The following is a 21,736-nucleotide window of genomic DNA, read 5'->3' as shown; positions in this document are numbered from 1 at the left end:
CACAAGGAAAAAGGCTGTCAACAAAGAAATCTGTGTCCAACTAAACTATCCTTCCAAAGTCAAAGCTTCAGAAATCATACTCCCAGATCTACCAAGGCTGAGGGAATTGGTTGCTAACAGACTGTAACTCAAACCCCAAGAAATAAAGGGCATTAAAAATGGTAAATACATGGATCAATATAAAAAGACTCTATAAATACATTTTCCTTTATTTCTTCTCTACTAACTTACTCAGACCAAATCATAAGATTCCATGCAGTATGAATTAGAAGCCTGCATTGTAGGGTTTAGAGCATATACAGGTGTAACATATGTGACAACAGAGCAGGAAGGAAGGGTAGCAAATAGAGCCACATTGGAACGTAAATTTCTCTATTTTACCAGAATGGAGATGGTATTAATCTGAAATATACTATGATAAATTAAGATGCATATTGTAATCCCCAGGGCTACTACAAAACAAATAACTAAAAAGGGACAGTGACAACTGAAATCTACAGAAGACATTAAACAGTACAATAAAAAATACTGAACACAAAAGGCAGCAAAAAGAGGCACAGAGGAACACAAAAAGACCTAAGACCAAGAAAAGAAATAGCCAAATGGCAAATGTAAACACAGTCATCTTGATAATTACATTAAATGTGACTAGTCTAAAATTCAATCAAAAGGCAGGCACTGTCACACTAGATCTTTTAGCAAGATCTAGCTACCTGCTCTTTCAGATTCAAATGAACAGACAGGTTTAAAGTAAAAGAATGGAAAACTATAGACCACACAAACAAGCAGTAACCATAAGAAAGCTGGAGGGACTATACTAACATTGGACAAAACAGACTTCAAAACAAGTATTACTGGGGACAAGGACAGATATTCAATAATGATAAAATATCACATATATCAGGAAGACAGAACAACTAAGTATATCTATCAATGGAACATGAAAATACATGAAGCAAATCTGACAGAATTTAAAGGAGAACAATTCAACAAAAACAGAGATTTTCCCATTTCATCCTCAACAACATCATAACAACTAAACAAAAGTCAGCAAGGATATATGGAACCTGAACAACACTATCCACCAACTGAACTCTCATTTACGGAGCACTACACCCAAAAAAATGCAGAATCCTTTTTCAAGTGAACATGAAACATTCCATAGGATGCTGAGCCATAAAATGAGTCTCTGTAAATTTGAAAGAAAAATCATACAAAGTAATCTTACACCATGAGAAAATTATTTTATTTATTATGTATTTATCGGGGTGGGGGGGCGGCTCGTGCATGCACACAAGCAGGGGAGAGGAGCAGAGGGAGAGAGAACCCTAAGCAGCTCCACACTCAGCATGGAGTCTTACATGGGACTTGATCCCACAACCCTGGGATCATGACCCGAGCCGAAATCAAGAGTCAGACACTCAAATGACTGAACCACCCAGGCGTGTGCTCCTACCACGAGAAAATTAAATTAGGGAACAAAAACAGAAAAACTCTTGGGGCACCTGAGTGGCTCAGTTAGTTAAGGATCCAACCTCGGCTCAGGTCATGATCTCATGGTTCGTGAGTTCCAGCCCTGCATCCAGCTCTGTGCTGACAGTTCAGAGCCTGGAGCCTGCTTCAGATTCTGTGTCTCCCTCCCTCTCTGCCCCTCCCCTGCTCATGCTCTGTCTCTCTCGGTCACAAAAATAAAAATATTTAAAAAAAATTTTTTTTAAAAAGACCTAATGGTAAAGAAAAAAAAAAAATCACAAGGGAAATTAGGAAATATTTTGAACTGAATAAAAACAGAAACAACATATCAAAATTTATGGGCTGTAGTTTCAGCAGTGCCTAAAGGGAATGTAACTTTAAACAAGTATACCAGGAAAACAAGTCTCAAATGCGTAAACTAAACTTTGACTACCAAAAAATGAAAGACAAATTACTGAATCACCAAAATGGGCAATGAAAAAGAGATCACTATGAAACCACAGAAATACGATAAGGACATAAATTTCTGAAGCTGAGTCAAGAAATGGAAAAATTTGGAAAAAAAAAAATCTTTAACAGCTAACTGTATCAGTAAATAAAAATCTTCTCACAATGAAAAGGCCAAGTCCAGATGGCTTCAGCAGTGATTCTACCAAATATGTTAAGATTAAGGATACCAAACTTTCATGAACTCTTCCAGAAAGTACAGGAGAACATTTTTCAATCCATTCTGAGGCCAATGTTAACTACAAAGTGAGACAAAAATGTCACAAGTAACTATAGACTAATATCCCATGAATATAGACCCATAAGTCCTCAACAAAATAGTAGCCACACTGCGATACACAGGAAAGATTATACAACAGGACAAAGTAGGACTTATCCTAGGAAAGCAAGGTTGGTATACTATCTAAAAATTAACTTACATAATAAATCATATTAATAGGTAAGAAACGAAAATCAGACAACCAACTTAAAAGATAAAAAATATGAGACAAAATGGGGCACGCCTGGGTGGCTCAGTTGGTTAAGCATCCGACTTCAGCTCAGATCATGATCTCACAGTTCGTGAGTTTGAGCCCCCCAAAAGGCTCTGTGCTGACAGCTCATAACCTCACAGTTCCTGGGGTTAAGCATTGCTTTGGACTCTGCTGCTCGGGATTCTCTCTCTCCCTTTCTCTCAGCCCCACCTCTGGTCACGTGCACGCCCACGGTCTCTCTCAAACTAAATAAACTTAAAAAAAAAAAAAAAAAAAAAAAATCCCCTGGGTGCCCGGGTGGCTCAGTTGGTTAAACATCTGACTCTTGGTTTCAGCTCAGGTCATGATCTCACAGCTTCATGGTTGAGCCCTGCATCAGGCTCTGCGCTGGCAGTGTGGAGCCTGCTTGGGATTCTCTCTCCCTTTCTCTCTGTTACTCCTCCACTTGTGCTGTCTCTGTCTCTCTTATAATAAATAAACAAACTTAAAAAATCCAGGATAATTTTATTAAAAAAAAAAACAAAAAACTAGCAAGCATTTTTGTAGTAACTGATGAGCTGACCCTAAAATTTATATAGGAACCTAAAGGATCTAGAATAGACAATCAAAGTCACAAAAGTGAAGGAATAACACTTACCATAAGCTACAATTATCAAGGTAAAGTGGTAGTCACACAAAGACATGAAGATTGATAGAAAAGAAATGAGAGGCAGAAAAACCCTTAATTTATCGTCAACTGATTTCCTACAGACTAACCAAAGAAAAGAGTGGTCTTTTCATCAAATGGTGCTAGATAAAATGGATATCCATACGCAAAAAAAAAAAATCTTAGACCTGTATCTCAGACCACAGGTGGCAGTCAATTCAACCATGACCTTAAAGGTAAGAGCCTCAATTACAAAACTTTTAGAAGAAAACATAGAAGTCTTTGACTTCAGAGAGTTCTTAGATGTAACACCAAAACACCAATGCATGAACAAAAAAATTTGATAAACTGGGTTTCATTAAAATTAAAAATTTTTGCATCTGAAGAAACACTACTGGGGGTGGGGGGAGGCAAACTGGAGTGTCTGGGTGGCTCAGTCTTGGTTAAGCATTTCAATCTTGGTTTTGGCTCAGGTCATGATCTCAGTTTGTGAGTTTGAGCCCACCCACATCAGGCTCTACGCAGACAGTAGATTCTTCCTCTCCTGTCTCTCTGCCCGTACCCTGCTCACGCTCTGTCTCTCTCAAAACAAATAAACTTAAAAAAAAAAAAAAAAGGCAAACTGACTAGGGAACTGGCAGAAGATATTGTAAATTACATATTTGATAAGGAACATGTACCAAGAATATATAAAGAATTCTTGTAAAGAATTCAACTCAATGATGAGACAACAAACAACAAATTAATAACGGGCAAGAAATGTGAATAGACGTTCAACCAAAGAAGATACATGAATGGTGCATAAACATATGAAAAAAATGCTCAACGTTATTAGTTACTAGGAAAATGCAAATTAAGGCCACAGTGAGATACTGCTATACACCCACCAGGATGGATATAATCAAAAGGACAGATAACACCAATTGTGGACGAGAATATGGAGAAACTGGAACCGGTGAAATGGTATAACCACTTCAGAAAACAGTTTGGCAGTTTCTTAGAAAGGCAAACATAAACTTACCGTATGACCCAGCAATCCCACTCCCAGGTATCTACCCAAGAGAAATGAAACCATATGTCCACACAAAGACACGTATGGAAACGTATGAAGTGTTTATAGCAACATTACTCATAACAGCAAAAAACGGAAACAACACAAATGCTCATCAGTTGGTGAGTGGATAAAGTGGGGTTCACCATACAATGGAACAGAACTCAGGAATAAATAGCAATGACCTCTTGATACACAAACAACGTGGATGAGCCTCAAAAACATTTTAGCTGAAAGAAGCCAGATACAAAATGCTACATGTTACTGGACTCCATTTATATGAAATATGCAGAAAAGGCAACATCTACAGAGACAGAAAGTCAATCAGCAGTTTCCTAGAGCTGTAGGAAGTAGTCAGAACAAACTGTAAACCAGGAGGAAGGAGATTTTGTGGATTATAGGACATTCTAAGATTGGTGTGTGGTAGTGAATACACAAGTCTATAAATTTACTACAAATCACTGAATCGCAGCATCCCTCTTAAGGGTAGGGAGGGAGCGCCGTCCCAGGCCCTACACACAATAAACCCCGGATACCTCAAGTGGCAAGAAGGAGAGTAAAAACAGGACAAAACAAAAGATTATAGGTGAATACTACGCGGATTTCAGGTTGGGGGAAATATTTGAAGAGCGCTTTAAAAATCAGTAAAAAAAAAAAAAAAAAACCACTCGTAACCGATTAGAAATGGGCAAACGATGCAAAACATTCACAGAAAAAATCAGAACGGTTAGTTAACTTGAACAAAATGCTCCACTGTAACAGCAAAGAAACGCCTGTGAAAAGGTGGCAAAGCTTTTTAAGGCCCTGAAAAAAGCCTTTTAAGACACTTTCAGCCACAAGTGAAGGGGGAGTGACAGAGAGCCCCCATCTGGATGCTAATGATGGAGACGCCCCCTTATGAAACCGTTCCCTGAGTTATCCTTCCCAAGGAGGCAATCTGGAACGGAGAGGAATGAGGCTCTCCGTTTACAGCTTTGGCAACCAAGGAAATATCACCTCAACATGGCATAATTAAATGACTCAGAGAATTTACACAATAAACGCAACCATTTATGTTTCCAAAGAAGGAATTATAATGGGCGATAACGTACACGATCTAATGACCACAACTTCGCACGGATCTTTCTGGAGGGCGGAGCTTCAAATGTTGAGCACTTGAAAGGCGGCTGGTACAGTTGAGGATGGGGAGTTTTAAATTCTATTTAATTTGATTAATTTAAGATTGAAAGAGTCACATGTGGCTAGGGGCTACCCTACTAGAAAGTGCAGCTCTAAAGCCCCAAATTTCAGCCAAGACTGGGGCCTCAGCTGCCCTGGGCCTGCTTCCTGCCCCACGCAGTGCCCACCCAGAGCAGGAAAGGATCACAATGCAAAGGGGTGACGGATGCCCAAGGTGTGGAAGCTACCACAACAAAGCACCGAGAGCCACGACGGCCAGGAAATGGACTCTTACCTCCTCCTCTTCTTCTGAGCCACTTTCTTCACTATCAGATCTTGGAGCTACTTCATACCTAGAAAAAACAGTCATGATTTAATATACATCTCCCTAGAACCCATAGGATTTACTTTCCTCAACAAATTGGCTTGTTTCTAAAGGAAAGCCAAAACCACCCCCCAGCTGCCAGTGCCCCTGGAACGAGGCCAGCTCAGCATCTGAAAGTGAGGCCCCACTCACCCGGGGTTCATCTCAAGCCAGGCCTCTAGCTGCCCTGCTTTGGGGGCATCTGTGCCCGTGAGGATCTTCCCGCTCTCGACGTGGATAACTTTCACCGGGAGGTCACTCATTTGGCTGGTCTCATCCAGAGGCTGAAAAAGAGTCACACGTGTAACCGGAGATTCTGTGGTATCCGTACCTCAGGCTTCTGCCAACTAGGGCCAACTGGGGAAGCGCCCTCCCAACTCCATGCCCCCCAAAATGGCACCAAACATGGCCACTGGTTGTGAAAATGGATTAATGACATATTAACAATCTAGTAATAACACAGAATCACCGGATGACTGCTGCTTCCTCACGGTATTTCATTTTCAGATACATAATACATTCACGTAGTTCAAAATCCACAAGGGTACGAGGTGTGGACCCGCCCCCGCCCCCATTCTCCCCGCCAGGCCCCATCTGACAGCTCTCTGCACAGGTGCCTACCGGTGTCTGTTTCTCATGCACCCTTACAGACCGATTCCATGCAGAAGACACAACGATTCATTTCTCTCCCTTTATACACAAATGACTACATTATTCGCATTCTTCTGGCCCTTGATTCTTTCAACTGATACTACCTTTGTAGACCTCCTCAAATATCCTCATCCTTTTCTGTTAAACAGCTAACTAGAATATTTGAAAAACAAAACAACTACCTTCCTCTTACCAACAAATACGGAATTTCTCAGTTTCTCATTTTGAGATGTCAACACTGGAAGAACATTTCCCCCCTCCATTTGCTCCTTCGAATTTCCTGGAGAAAACCTCCAGGAGGAGGAGGAGGTTCTTGTTTAAACTTTTGTTTGCATCTTCCAGGAACTGATCCCCGCCCCCCTCGGCCCCTCTAAGGGTCACACTCACCGTCAACATGGCCCACACTCTAGGTAGAGATGAGCTTTCTAGGTAGAGACTGTGACCAATCTCCCCCTCAAAGCTGCCCGCCATGGAAGGTGACAGTAACCACCTGTCACATGAATAGGCTCTGTGGACTGCCTGCATCAGTCCCAATCAGTGACTTTCACCCCCCAAATGCTCCCCAGGAGTGGCTAACAGGGCTGACGCCTGCACTTCTCCCTACCCCCAAATTCTGATTCAACTGCTCTGGGCCTTTTTAAAAAGCTCCCAGGCAATTCACCTGTGCCGAGGCTGAGAACCACTGGCTGAGATCAAGCACAAGTCACGGTCACCACTGAGTGATGCTACTGTAAGCAAATAGGAGGCGCGGCCACAGGTTACCCAACAGAACTCCCTTTACTGCACTCTTCTGCCCCAGGACTTTTTTCCCTGAACGCCCCACATGGCCTTACGAAGGCTTTCTGCCGCGGTAAAATGCCAGCCCACATTCTCAAAATTTCAATATAACATTTAAGATAAAATCTCGTGAAGTAAATACGTATCTGAGTTCATCGCCAGTCACTCCCATCAGGAATCTGGCCTACAGGAAAAAGTATGCATCTGCTATGGACTGAATGGTGTCCCCCCCACCTTGCCCCCAAGAATTCGAATGCTGAAGCCCCAGCTTTCCAGTGTGGCTCTACATGGAGATGTGGCCTTTGGGGGGTAATGAGGGTTCACTGAGGTCACAAGGGTGGGACCTTCAGGATGGGACAGTGCCCCCGTAAGAGATAGCAAAGCTTGCTCTCTCGTCTCATATGGAGACACAGCAAGAAGGCAGCCATCTGTAAGCCAGGAAGAGAGCCCCGCCAGGAACCGACCTTGCTGCACTTTGATCTTGGATTTACCGCCTCTAGAACCGTGAGAACATAAGTCTGCTATTTAAGCCAGCCAGGCCATGGTGTTTTGTAAGGGCAGGCCAAGGTGCCCAGGAGAGAGCATCAGAAGGTACCGTACAAGAAGGCTCTTCACAACAGCGTGTGCCACAGGAGTAAGGGAACATGGGAAAGAGCCACCAGTAGGGAAGGAGCAGGGGGTGGTGCATCAGGACCAAGCAGTGCAGGACCTTCCAGACAGCTACGAATAGGAAGCGAACTAAACTACCAGTCTGAAAGCTGAATGAGATTCCAATACATCGAAATGATAAAATTAAAACAGAATTAATGGCCTGATATGGACAGTGGCCCAAGACACTCTGCTAAATGGAAAGAGTCTAGCTTAATGTCCAGATTGCCCCAAGTGGTCTTACAACCACCCAAAAAAGGACACAGGCAAAAAGATTCCAGGAGGTGCAGGGAAGACCAACCAGGGCTCAACATGCAGGCTCGTGAGAGCAGGTGCCACAGGGGCTTCTGCTTCTCATCAAACCATTTAGATATTTTCTGCAAGAAATACTACATTTCGGCAACACCGCAAAGAATAAGGAGAGCGTGTGTGAGCTAATGTGGGAAGACGTCAGAGACAGAATGCAAAGCTGGAAAAAGAAAACCATCTGGTGGCTCACATACAGAAAAGGCCCCAGAGCCAACACCCCAACGCTTACTCACACTTTTCCTCTGGGAGGTGGGAGTGAGGAGGGCGTGGGGGCGGGCGGCGGGAAAGGAAACGCCTCTTATTTACGTCTGTCCCTTTTAAACGTCTGTCCCTTTTAAACAAATGAGAGTACTGAGTGAGAATGGCTGCTTTTGGGAGGCGGGTAGGAATGTGGTAGAAAAAACGGTGCGTGGGGACAGCAGCCCCTCCCTGAATGGGCCACTTTGCACAGTTCTGACTTTTAGAAGCAGGCTAGTCACGTTTCACATACGAAATAAATGATGAGTAAATAAGTAAAACCAACAAGGATGGGGGAACCCACACTAATGAGAGCACAGAGAAAAACTAATCCAAGTAACTTTCGGGGTGGGGTGGCGCAGAGCAGGAGAGAGAGGGAGAGAAGAGGAGAGAGGAGGAGAGAGGGAGGGAGAGAATCTCAAGCAGGCTCCAAGACCAACGCGGAGCCCAACGTGGGGCTTGATCTCATGACCCTGGGATCATGACCTGAGCCGATACCGAGTTTGATGCTCAACTGACCAAGCCACTCAGACGCCCCCTCCAAGTAACTTTCAAATGCAGTATTTGAAGCACACAATTTCAGGCTGAATAGCTCCAAACACAAACTAAAGTAGCCAGGAGGCTTCCTTTGCAGAAGGGTGCAAGTTAGCAATTCTGAATTACTTCCTGTATGTTCTAAGACTGAGCAAATAAGGAAATATAGCATGGCTAATGGAAGCCAGGTTTCAGGCTGTTACGGTATGGAAAGAGAGAAGGATTACACACAGAAGTATCCATGTGAACTGAAGGCTCTGAATATATAGAACTAGTGATGCAGATATAAACTGATTTCCTAGATCTTTTTGCTAAGAAGGCCTAGAAGCAATGACAACCTGTACCAATAATCACGTCTAAAGCGAGATCTTGATGGCCACCCAGCTGGCTCAGTTAGTAGAGCATGCGACTCTTGATCTCAGGATCGTTGAGTTCAAGCCACACTTGGGCATAGAGCTTGCCAACTTACCTTACTTACATATATAATAAACAGAAATAGAGACAGAGAAAGAGAGATCTTGTTTTTTCACATATTCTTCTCTGGTAAAAAGAACCAAGGCACCGTGGAGAAATGACTGACTTCCAGGGTTTGGGCAGAGAAAGCAGAAGATGAACTTGGGCCATTTCAGTGTGCAAGAAGGAAGGAAGCCCTCAAAAGATACGTGAGCCAATCTGAAGGGGCTCCTACTGGCCCAAATTCAAACAATTTGAACTTCAAGATAATGACCGTAAGGATTAAACTAAAACAGAATCCTATGAGTTGGTACAAGGGGTTGGCAAACTGTTCCAAGAGCCACAGAGGAAAGAAGACAAAAAGCTTTTCCTTCCTGTAGAAAGTCACCTACAAAATGCAGAAGAAATCAGGGTGGAGTGGGGGGAGCAGGAAATCACCATAACGTAACCATCATGGCAAAAACGGATACAGGCGGAGGTCATTAATGGATACAGAAGCTAGTGGGTACAAGTTTGAGGAGTTAAAATATGTTTAAAGAGCCTCCAGTACCTCCCCAGAAGGTACTTAATAATCACAAAATGAGAAACAGTAACTTTTCAGCAGAGATGCCCCGGCAGACACCAAGGGATCAAGGTCAATGTCACCAGTGACTGAAGAAGTCTACGCCATGCACTCTCGACGTGACGCACAGAGAAGAACACAGCGTCACTTCTGGGTCTTGTTGCCAAGAACACATAACCCGAATCTAACCAAAAGGGAAATAGCAAGTCAAACCCAAATTAAAAGCCATTATAGGAAATACTTGGCTTGTTCTCTTCAGAAATGCCAAGGTCAGAAAAGGCTAAGAAGTGAGGAGCTGTTCAAGATCAAAGGAGACCAGACAGACCGTCACTGAATGAGACGCTCGGCCACGGAGTCGCAGTGAAGGACACTAAAGGGACAGCTGGCCAAACCTTAACAAGAGCTGTGGATCTGATCATAGTATTATTGCATCCATGGAAAAGACAGACCTTGTTTTTAGGAAATACAGTGGGGGGTAAAGGGCTGTCCTGTCTGCATCTCCCAAACGGTTTCGGAAAAAGTGGTGTGTGGAAACGGGGAACCCAGGTGAGGACTAGGCAGGAATCCTGTGGCCTGTAATTATGAAAGAGTTAAAACTGAAAAACAATGGCATGTGCAAAAGAAAAAAGTCTGGAAGCAAACACACCCAGGAGTTAACCACGTACCCTCCTGGGGGTGGGGTTGAGGAGGGGTGGGACGCGGCAGGGGACAGATGTGGATTCTTACCACTGTCACACAGAGCTCTGATGAGCTTTAAACAGCTATAAAAATGTAAAGGAGGAAATAGATTGAAGCTCCCAGGGCTGGGCTGGCATTTCCAGGAAGCCCCTGATTCCTCACCTCGCCATCAGGTCCGATTGCAGGCGTCTGTCCTTCTGCGTTTTCTGCCTTCTGGAAGTAAAGAGAGAGACACGGTCACTCCCTGCCTGGGGAGGCAGCGGCACCCGCACCAAGACGGCTGCTCGGGTCCCATCAGGAGGGCAGGCACGGGGCGGGGTCCCAGCGCACCTTCTTTTTCTTTTTCTTCTTTTTCTCCTTGGCGACCTGGGCAGCCTTGTGCTGCCGCACCAGCTCTGTGAGGTTCGCCACGTACTCGTCCGTCTGCTGCAAGAGGTAGGCCAGGCGTTTGTCCTTTTTCTGGTCGATGAGCTTGCGGTAGCCCTCCTCATCTTCAGCCTGCAGAACGGCAAGGTTATGGCGTTTGCTTGCAAGAGACACATGCTTGTCCATCAGCGCCCAGGGCAGGGAACCCGGGGTCAAGAAGGCCACTGGGGGTTGCTAACCGGCAACCAGCCCGCACTAAGGGAGTGTTGGGCCTCCACCACGGCCGTGCTGCATACACACCCTCCACGTAGCTATCGACTCCCCCTTCAGTATTTCCTCAACCTCTACCCAGGGTGGACCCTGAGGGGGCCTGCTAAACAGACATGCTTCTGCCAGAGGTCATCGGAAAAGGCCAACAGCAAGTCTTGGCCCCTGTGTCCACAGATACACCCCAAATCCAACACTCGCTCTGGTCTGGGCCATTTTACCGTCACAGACGCGTGCAGCAGGCCCCTCCTGGCTTTCTGATAATAAACCTGATCATGTCACCCCCAGTTTATAGCCTCCTGTGGCTCCCACTCACGCTCAGAATTAAATCTAAAGCCTTCCTCATGGCCTACAAGGCCCAACAGGACTGCCCTAGGGACTCTGGCATCACTCATGCCCTCACCACACTATTCTAAGGGCTGCCTGCTGTGCCTCGCACTTGGCTTTCTGCCACTTCAGGCTCTTAACCTTGGTTCCTCTATCCCTGGGAGGCACTTCATCCAGGGAGTCATGCCCACCCTCCCAGAACACCCCATAAACCCCCACTCCCTCGTCCTGCCTCTTTCTTGTCAGTGTACTTCACACCATCCAAAATGATCTAGTTGGTTCCGCCTGGGCACCTGCCTCTCTAGGGCCAGCGGGGGCAGCCGTGAGGGTAGGGACTGCACGCTTCTTACTCCTGTGGCCATGTACCTAGAGCAGTGCCTGCCAATATCTGCCCAGCTGGAGAATCGCCTCTGAATAGCCAGACACAAAGGGTGGGACGGAGGACAGGGATCACATCGGTCACTCTCGAACCTGGAGTCGGTGCCCCCTCCCTTTTCTGGGGAGAACACAGAGCCACCAGCTAACCAGCCTAAGGTCTTCTGATCACTGGTGGAATGAAGAGGCAAAGGTCTCAGACCAGGTCTCTTGGACGCCCAAACCCAAGCCCGTTCTTTCTCTCTGTCCCAGCGCTAACTCGACCAGTCAACCGCCTCAGCAGAACACAGGGTCTTCGATCCCTGGTGTCTGTCACATCCAAAGCACACACAAAGGGACACGACGTCATGAAGGCAGGACTTTACCATGAGCCTCCGCATTCTCTCTTTCTCAATCCTTTCGTTTTCCTTCTTCTGTTCCCTCTCTGTGTTGGCGTGATACGTGGCCACAGCCTTCGTGAGTTTCTGGATTTTGCCTGTGACCGATCTGTGATATTCTTTGAAATCCTTGGCATGCTGCAGAATGCTGTTGAGGTATTCCTGCAGGAACACACACAGAAAAGAGGACTGGCTATTCCACAGGCTCACTACAGTGTTGCCCCAGCCGAGACAAAACTTTAAAGGCAGTTGGTTTAAAACCAAGAGGACGTAACCGAAACAGTACCAGGACACCGTCTGCCTATGTGGTTCGGCGTTCTCTGGACAAGGAAACACTCCATGCCGGTGGCCGGTGGGAAGGGCCCTCCCTCGTGTACAACAGGGCAAGCCGCCTTGCTGGAGCCACCTGGCACTGAACGTAACCACTTCGAAACGCTCTGACCCTCCAACCAATTATTCCCCTGCCAGGAATTTACTTTAAGGAAAACGAGCAGATATTGGCCAAAAGAATTCAAATACAAGAATGCCCAGTTTAGCGTTCTCTTTAACACTGGAAGGTTGAGAACATGCTACCTGTGCCCGAACAGGAAAATGGTTGCATAAATTACTGGATGCTGGACACACTAAGGAACACAACATACATGTTAAAAATCATGCTTCCACAATACTTAGAACGTGTGTACGTATTTGTTTACAGGTGGCTACTTAACTTCTGATTATTCTGTGCACACACAAGAAAGCTACCTGGAATGATATATACCAAAAACCCTTGCTAACAGTGGTTACCAGTGTTAGATAGAGGGTAAAGAGCTTTAGAAAATGTAAATGAGCAAATGGGGCGCCTGGGTGGCTCATTCGGTTAAGCATCCGACTCCTGATTTCAGCTCAGGTCATGACCTTGCGGTTTGTGAGTTCAGGCCCTGCGTTGCACTCTGCGCTGGCAGCATGGAGCCTGCTTGGGATTCTCTCTCCTTCTCTGCCCCTCCCCCACCCTCTCTCTCACTCTCTCTCAAAATAAAATTTAAAAAACTTACCAAAAAAAAAAAAAAAATGGAAATGAGCAAATAAACAGAATCATCCCCACATCCTACTCCACAAAGATTTGGTCTTCCTGACTGATCTTGTGAAAGTAAAGTCAGATCACGGCCTCCTCTGCTCAGGACCCTCCATGGCTCCCCCCTCACTCAGAGCAAAGGCCCAAGTTGTGCCCTCGGCCCAGAAGCTCTGCCCGTCACCTCCCCATCCTCCCCGTCTCCCCACCCTGGGATCCCTGCTGGCCAGAGAACACAGGGCACATTCCAGCCCCAGGGCCTTTGCATCTTCCCCTGGATCTGCAAAGTTGCTTGCCCACATGTCCCTGTGGCTACCCTCCCTCAGGTCTCCACTCAGATCCACACTGTGTAAACAGCCCCTCCGTCACCCTCCATCCACCCCTGCTTTACGCCTCTTCATACTCCACCACCTCCCAACGTGGTATATGTGATTATGGCCCGTCCTCCCACCGCCGTTTGGTTTTGTCCACGGACATACTCTCGGTGCCCAGAATACCGTTACGGCGAACAGAAAAGACAAACAGGCAGCACGCTCAGACACAATCCAAACGAGACTCCACGGCGTGCAAGCTCAGCCGAGCCTCGCGCTGGGTGGGGACCCCGCACCTGGTGCTTCTGCCGGCGCTTGCGCTCCTGCTCGATCTTCTGCTGCTTCTCCAGCTTCTCGGTGATGCGGGCCTCGCGCAGGGACTGCCGCTTGCTGCGCTTGTAGGCCTTGGCATTGAGGGCCGTCTCGAGGGCGGTGTCCCTCCTCATGCACACCACCACCTCCTGTCGCAGCTTGAGGAAGACAAGACGCGCACAACTCCGTCAGGTCCACGAGTAACTACACATCCCAAGCTAGACAGAACGCTGCTCTGGATTTCCGGAAGGATCCTTGCTAAATGCCATCTGGAGGGGGCCCATGGGTAGCGCAAGCACAGGTCAGGAGACAACTGCTTTTGGACACCCAGCAGAAGGTTCTCTCACACCTTCAGAGGTCTCCAGCTTCACCTATCGTCAATCCCACAGAAAATACTTCTTACGGGTCATTCAAAATTAAAGCACCCTCAGAAACAGGCCCATTTTTAAGTCTACTGTTTCCAAATGCGACGTGATGTCTTAGGGAAGACGCACAACTACTCATCCCAAGAACGGCTACTGTCCCACCGCTGTGCACGACACGAGAGGAGAGATGCGCAGCCAGCTAATGAGGACGCAAGGACACTGCTGCTCTCAACGTCAAGGCGCGTTTAATAACTGCCTGGCAAGAAGGAGAAAAGGCCCTTTTCCTCAAGCAGCGGGCCTGCACCTGTGCCCACCTGCCTCTGGAAGTTCAGCAGCCTGAGGGCCTTGAGCTCAATGGTCGCTTTGGTTCGCAAATCCCCGGCCAGGGACCCGGGAAGGTTTTCAAGTTCCTGAATTCGGTGTGCGATTCGAGCCTGCAGCCTGGGATACAGAGACGGAAGAAAAGAGCAGTGGTGAGAGATCTTGTCTATTCACAGGAGCTCCTCTGTTCCCTCTCTTTAAAGGTGGAGCTTCAGGAGAACCTACCTCTCAAGGAAGGCAGATCCCGGTGACGAGACAAGAAATAGCTCAATAAAGGACGCCAGCCACAGCGCACAACACACAAAGAGGAGGACAGGCACAGAAACCAGAACCCGCCAGGGCACACCTGCCTTCTGACATCCCAGCAGTGTGAGCGGCTTATGGAGGCAGACCAGCGTCTCTACCCCAGCCCCGGGTCTCTAATTCGCCTAGGGAGAATGCGCAGAGCAACCCTACAGGCTTCATCTTAAAGTTCAAATGCGATAATCCCCCTTCTCAGTGTTTCGCATATTTATTAAGCACCTACTGTGTGCCAGGGACTGACCCAGGTGTTAGACCTTAGCACTAAACAAGACTAACAGGGATATTTGTTATTCTCACAGAGCTCACAAGCTTATCAACAAGACAGGCCATAAAGCAGTTAAAAATGTTTACACTAATTCCAGAGAGTACCATGTACTCTGAGAAGGGAGCCGGAAGTGAGGAAGGTGGACAGGGCCACTTTGGGCAGGTGACCTCAGCAATTAGGCCTAAATTAGCCAAAGAATCAAGCCCAGCCTCTGTAAAGGCCCTGGAGCAGTAATGAGTCTAACTTACTCAACAGAAAGAGGAACAGGGAGAGTGGAATAGGCAAGGACAAAGCCTCGGGCAGGGACTAAAAACAAAAAGGCGCTTCCTGGATGGGCAATGGGACACTAATGGCAGATTTGAACCTGGGGAAGAGATCTAAAGAAGTCACTTAGAAGAGACTTCACACTGCTGTGTGGCAAACAGGCTGCACCACTGAGGGTGTATAGGTGGGGCAGACCAGGTGGCTGCGTCCACAGTGTGAAGAAGGCCACCAGTTCCTGGGATGGAGGAGGAAAGCTGAGATGAGGACACGGAGGGTGAGGGAGGGCGAGCGATAGTCAAGGGGCTGCAGGGTCCGGCCCAATGAGCTGCTGCCGGGTGCATGGAACAGAGACTGGAAGGAAACGGTGGGGGGAAGGACAGGAGGACATCCGGAAAGGCCACGTTTAAGCTGTCTAAATGCAGCTGGAAGGGAGGTGTCTGGGTACAGGGGTGGGAGCTCCGGAGCACATCACAGCTGGGGAGGCATTCTGGAGACTGTTATTGGGCAAAGATTTCCTGATACATCTGGGGATTACGGCGAATGAGGCCCAGCCCTCCCTCACGGAGCTTACATTCGTCAAGGGAGGCCAGCCCTGAATAAATTATCAATGCAATGGAAAAAAGGGAGAGGAAGGTACAGGGTGCTCAGGAGGCAAATCTGAGGTGCCCCAGCAGTATGGGATAGAGTGATTCAGACCTGCCGTGTGCCTGGCACCGCAGCCAGCCCCTGACACCCAGAAGGCCTTGGCAAAGCAGCCAACAACTAGTGATGTTTGGGAAGGGCCCATCACAAAGCTTGACCGGTTGCTTCTGGAGTGTTCATGAGCCGAACATCAGCAAGGAGAAACGGCCCTTCCATTCCCACACCTACTGGGACAGCCTCTGCAGAGGGCCATTTTGCAGACTCTCGGAAAATTTCCCTGCATGTGTCCCCCATACCCAAGCAATGGCAGTTTTATGGATTTATTCTGACACATGTGCATATAGTACTGTTTTAACAAAAGATTGCGGGTGGGGATTCAAAACAACCTGACATCCCTTATTACGGCTGAATAAATTATGGTATAGCCCCCAGGTAGATACCATGCGTGCAAAAAAGGAAACCTCACTGGGGCACCTGGGAGGCTCAGTCGGCTAAGTGTCTGACCCTTGATTTTGGCTCAGGTCATGATCCCACAGTTCATGAGTTCAAGCCCCACATCAAGCTCTGCAATGACAGTGTGGGGCCTGCTTGGGACTCTCTCTCCCTCTCTCTCTGCCACCCACCCCCCACAAAGCACACACTCACTCTCTCTCAAAATAAACTTAAAAAGAGAGAAAGAAAGAAAAGCTCACTTTGTACAAACAAAGAATGATCTAAGCTATGCTCCCACGGACGAACGGCGTGCACGCCATGTAGTATCTGGGACCACAGGGCTACCCAGGCATTCACCGGATTTCTCTGGAAGGATATGTACTTATACAGAGAACCAGGCAGCTGGTAACAGCTCTCTGGTCACATACCTCACTGGCTTTCAGAACAGTGAGCCAAACTGACACGCATCAGGGCCGCCCCGAGTGAGGGGCCCCAGGCAGCCGCTCCCTCACCTGTACTCCCGCTCCTGCAGGATCTCCACAGGGTCCAGGCCCCGCGGCTTCTGGATGGGGGTGATGCGGCTCTGCTTCTGGTGCAAAGGCACCATGGGGGCAGGCTGGGCAGGCTGCCCCGGTGACTGTGTCTGGGGCGGCATCACCGGGGAGGCGGCGGGCGGGACGGCAGGGGGCGCTGGTGAGGGGCGGCCCGTGGGCTGTGGGGGGATCAGCTTCTGAGGTGTGCTCGTGGGGGCAGCAGCATTCGCCATGGGTCCTGGGGGCGGTGGGGGAAAGAGGGGTCAAGTGGCGAAGACAGAGCTTTGAATTCTGGCTCGATTCCAGGGGTAAATGAAGAGCCCGCCGGGCACTCCCTGCCCCGGCAACAAGCTCGTCCCCGCGGCTGACTAAGCCCGTGCAGGCTGCCACGCTGCTTCCTGCTCAGGGGTCTCACTCCCTCCTGCTTCCTCTAGATCTCAGCGTATGTGCCCCTTCCCGAAGGCACGCCTGCTCAAGCACCGCTCACAGGTTTGGTCTTGCCGCGTATGGCCTCCTAGGACCAGAAGTTTCCGGACTGTCATCCGGTGCCAAAGGAAGCCTACTGAGGCAATTAGCTCTTCAGTGCCCATCACTAAACCTCATCCTTCGAGAGGACGAGGAATGAGTCCGTTTTGCCCATGCTTCATCCCAACAGATGCGCCTCTCCAATACTTAAGACCACGTTTCACACAGAACACAGAGACTGCGCACGGAAGAAATGGAACCCTGAGCCACCCTGTCACCCTGCCTGCCTCCCACAGCACTGGGGGATATTCTCAGGAGGCCAGGGGATCACACGTGGCCTCCAGGCTCGGAGGCCCAAACTCTGACGGCTGGTATTCATGGCTACAGCAATGCCGCCCCACAGCCTCGCTGCAGTCATGCAATGGACTCGCTCATCAGTACCCTTCTCTTCTTGGTAAAGACAGCCCAGGATCACCATGACCCACAGGACAAGGTGGGGTGGGAATCATGCAGTGGAACCAAACTTAAACCTCTGGGAACGGGCCAGGGACGGATAGACCCAAGAAGGCCGAAAGAAGCAAGGACTTGGGGCGCCTGGGTGGCTCAGTGAGTTAAGTGTTTGACTTCAGCTCAGGTCATGATCTCCTGGTTTGTGAGTTTGAGCCCCACATACTGTCAGCATGGAGCTGGCTTGGGATTCTCTCTTTCTCCCTCTCTCTCTGTCCCTCCCCCACTCGTGCTCGCTCTCTCTCAAAATAAATAAATAAACTATAAAAAAATATATATTTAAAACAAAGAAAACTAAAAGGCAAGGACTTGCCCTCAGCCCCCTCTCGGGTTCTGCATGGCGCAAGCTCGTGAAGAGCAGGGAACAGGCATGCCACCAAGACAGAGGAAACTTACCTTCAGGCCAAGGCTTGGGAGGCCCTCCGGGGGGCTGACCTGGCATCCCAGGGGGCACACCTGAGGGTCCTGGGGGGGGCATGTTGGGCCCTCCCATACCTGCACACGGGGAGAAACAAGAGAATAAAAGGCATCCTGTGTTTATGCCCGCATCCACCCCCACGGGCAGTCCTGGCTCCAGGGGACACAGCCAACAACAGCCCCTCAGTGTGGACGAGAGGTCAGGGTGGGGGGAGGAGAGCGGAGAGGCGGCGGGAGGAACTTGCATCGCGCTGGCAGCCCCGCCTGCCCGAGCGCCGACGCCACGCTGTCTCTGGGGGGACGCATGCGGGCAGCACGGCCCAGGTCGGCTGACACTGCTGCCCCATCCCGGTCGGTTCGCTCAGTCCCCTCCCTACCCCGAGCGCTGTGGACGGTGGGTCTTACCGTGAGGCCGGCTGTAATTTGGAGGTGCTGGTCCCGGACCTGGCCCGGGGCCGGGGCCGGGGCCGGGGCCGGGTCCCGTTGCGGACACAGAGGGTGGAGGTAGCGTTGGCATCTGCTGCTGCATCCCAGGCATCGGCCGCTTCCCCTGCACCGCCATCTGCAGGTGGTCGGGGAGGGGCTGGCCCCTGGCCAGCATCTTGTAGGCCATGATCTGGGCTCTGAGCTGATGCAGCTGGTTCTGGTTGAACGGAGTCGGGCCCCGGTTCTGCTGTCCCAAAGCCTGGGGATCGGCGCCGTCCAGCGGGGCCCCTCCTGGCCCAGACGACATCTGTGGGCCCGAGGACGGGCCGCTGGCTGGAACCGGACTGGAGGCGTGCTCGGAGCCACCCAGAGGGGAGGGGTAACCTGTGGGGCCACGTGGATCCAAGTGGTCACTCGGCAACACACATTCTAGGACGTCTAAGGCAAAGACGGCAACCTTTCGGCTGCGCCGACACCAGCTCCTGTCTCGAGACGGGGGTGGCCAAGGGACTCTACTCCTGTGATTCAAATCACAAGTGCCCAGAGAGAGGACACGCGCTGGCAGCCTGACCAGCGGCCGGCACAACTGGTTTGGTGTTGGCTCAGCTTTCAGCAAGTCGCCAAGGGTCAATGCTGGGATGTTACACAGATCCAGGCCTCCCTCAGGCCCGCCCCCTGCCCCTCAGCTAGGACAGAATGCTCCTCTGACCCCCGTGTAGAGCCCCTGGGCGCAATGAGCTTCCCACCGATAAGAGGAAATCATATACTCCATCAATCCTCAAGCTGCCCTGTTCAGAAAAACCACCTGGAAGGCTTGTTAAAACAGAGCCCCACCCCTACCCCAAGATTCTGTCGCAGAAGCTAAAGTGGGGCCCGGGAAGGTGTATCCTTAATATGCTCCTGGGTAGCTTGGGAGCTGCCAGCCCGAGGCGCCCACTCTGCTCAGCCCCCATCTAACCTCCAGTGCTTCACATGGATCCACCCCTTTGGCGTCCCCACTCCCGGGGCTGCTCAAAGACAGACTGGCCTGAGATGGGCACCAGCCAAGCCCAACCCCAAGCCCAACAGTCTCCCAAGGGCTGAACTGTCCTGGGTCTACCCTGTTTGTGCCTACGGGAGACCCAACTAGAAAAATGACCTCAGGGCACCCAGGGGGACAACACATACAAGGAAAGAAGAGTAATCAAACGGTACCTTGGGAGTGCTGGTCCATGGGGCTTGGCGGGGGCCCCATCCCTGCGTGGGCCCCCGACCGCATCCCCATTCCCTTCATCTGGTTGTAGCGGGGATCATCCGACATGCCCTTCTCGTGCATGGACTCCATTGGCTGTAAGAGGGGACGATGAAAAGGCAAGATCAGCAAGAGGGAACAGGAAGAGGCAGGAGGCAAAGGGCCACCCGAGAGAAGTTCACGGCCACTGAAAATGTCCACCCAAGGTCGCCATGGTATATACTGAATCGCCAACGTGACCAAGCAGCTTAGGTCCAAGCTACGGTCCTGATACCTACGCTAAGTGTCAAGTAGATGCATGAAGCAATGTCACACAGCGATGGCTGACCACCTAGGCGGCTAGAGGTCTGGAGGCGAAGGGACAGATGGATCAGGAAGCCAGGAGACAGTTTCAGATGGCCAAAATCCCATGAGGAAAGGACATGAGCTCCTGGTGAGGAGCTGTTTATGACTGGGACACCAAGCTCCCCATTAATTGTCACAAGGAGACCTGGTGACAAGTCTTTGGATCAGGAATCCTCTTCCTTGGGAGACTGTAAGTCAGAGGGACAAACAGAAATTTCTGCCTGTAAGTATGGTTACACTACACTAGCTGTCCTCGCTGATCTGAGATCAGCCTCCAGCCTACTAGCTGGGAGGAAAGCTGTCTGTGGCATGGTTCCATCCCTCCTGAGAGGCACATCGGGCCTCTGTGGAGCGATGATGCCCATTTTCCCTCAGCACTAAGTACTTCCCCTATTGCAATAGCTGGTGAAGGGGACATCTTCCGGGACCCTTCCAGGACACTGCTAGGCCCTGACTGGCCCAAATATCCCGGTCTCCGGGAACAGTCTAATGGGTGGCCCAGCTGACTACAACTCAGTGTGTGCCATGAGAGAAGGAAGATGGGAGGAAGAGAGGGTGCTTGGCTGGGACCACGAGGAGCAGCTTCATATGCAGGAAGAGGGTGCAGCCCTCGGGAAGCGAACTTCTCCGCAGACGAGGAGTGTCCCGCTACCCCTGGGCCCTGGCTCCTAACACTGTGCAGGACAAATGGTAGGTGTGGGGTGTGTGCCAGTGATAAGAGAAAAAAAAAACCAAAATGGGCAGAGAGGGAAAGAGGAGGCTGTGCTGGAGAAGCCAGACTAAATCAGTGAGGGGAGGGAGGGGGCTGGTTCACCAACAGCTTCCCAGGAAGTGACAAGAAAGATACTGTTGCCAGAAATGTGTGGGAGGGGCACCTGGGTGGCTCAGTAGGTTGAGTGTCTGACTTTGGCTCAGGTCATGATCTTGGGGTTCATGAGTTCGAGCCCCATGTCAGGCTCTATGCTGACATCTCAGAGCCTGGAATTGCTTCAGATTCTATGTCTCCCTCTCTCCCTGCCCCTCCCCTGCTCACACTGTCTCTTTCTCTCAAAATAAATAAACATTAAAAAAAATAAAAATAAAAAACGTGTAGGAGATGGGGAAGGCAGGGAGGACCCAGAGGGACAAGATGGCTCTGCCATGGACACAGTGAGGGACCATTTCTCCGAGAGCCTACTTCCTCATCTGTAAAATGGGCACAATAACCACCTACACCTAATGGGTGGGGCAGCGGGGGGGAGGGGGGGATGGGGAGGGGAGATTAAGTGGAATGGGGTACAAACACATGGATGGCCCTGGTAGGGAGGCTATGG

The 21,736-nt window shown here is 49.6% G+C and overlaps 1 protein-coding gene across 1 annotated transcript in view; it reads right to left on the bottom strand.

The window, feature by feature from the left end:
* SMARCA4 (SWI/SNF related, matrix associated, actin dependent regulator of chromatin, subfamily a, member 4) overlaps positions 1–21,736 on the bottom strand; it is an 89,659-nt gene that overhangs the window by 49,280 nt on the left and 18,643 nt on the right. Inside the window, 11 exon segments of the mRNA XM_019817553.3 lie at positions 5,604–5,661; positions 5,826–5,956; positions 10,684–10,734; positions 10,852–11,019; positions 12,222–12,395; positions 13,892–14,065; positions 14,587–14,713; positions 17,012–17,270; positions 18,401–18,499; positions 18,827–19,231; positions 20,042–20,174. Coding sequence (XP_019673112.2) covers positions 5,604–5,661; positions 5,826–5,956; positions 10,684–10,734; positions 10,852–11,019; positions 12,222–12,395; positions 13,892–14,065; positions 14,587–14,713; positions 17,012–17,270; positions 18,401–18,499; positions 18,827–19,231; positions 20,042–20,174 — 1,779 coding nt within the window.

Source organism: Felis catus, chromosome A2, assembly GCF_018350175.1.
Source record: "Felis catus isolate Fca126 chromosome A2, F.catus_Fca126_mat1.0, whole genome shotgun sequence".
Lineage (NCBI taxonomy): Eukaryota > Metazoa > Chordata > Mammalia > Carnivora > Felidae > Felis > Felis catus.
This window is presented reverse-complemented; position numbering and strand designations above follow the sequence as displayed.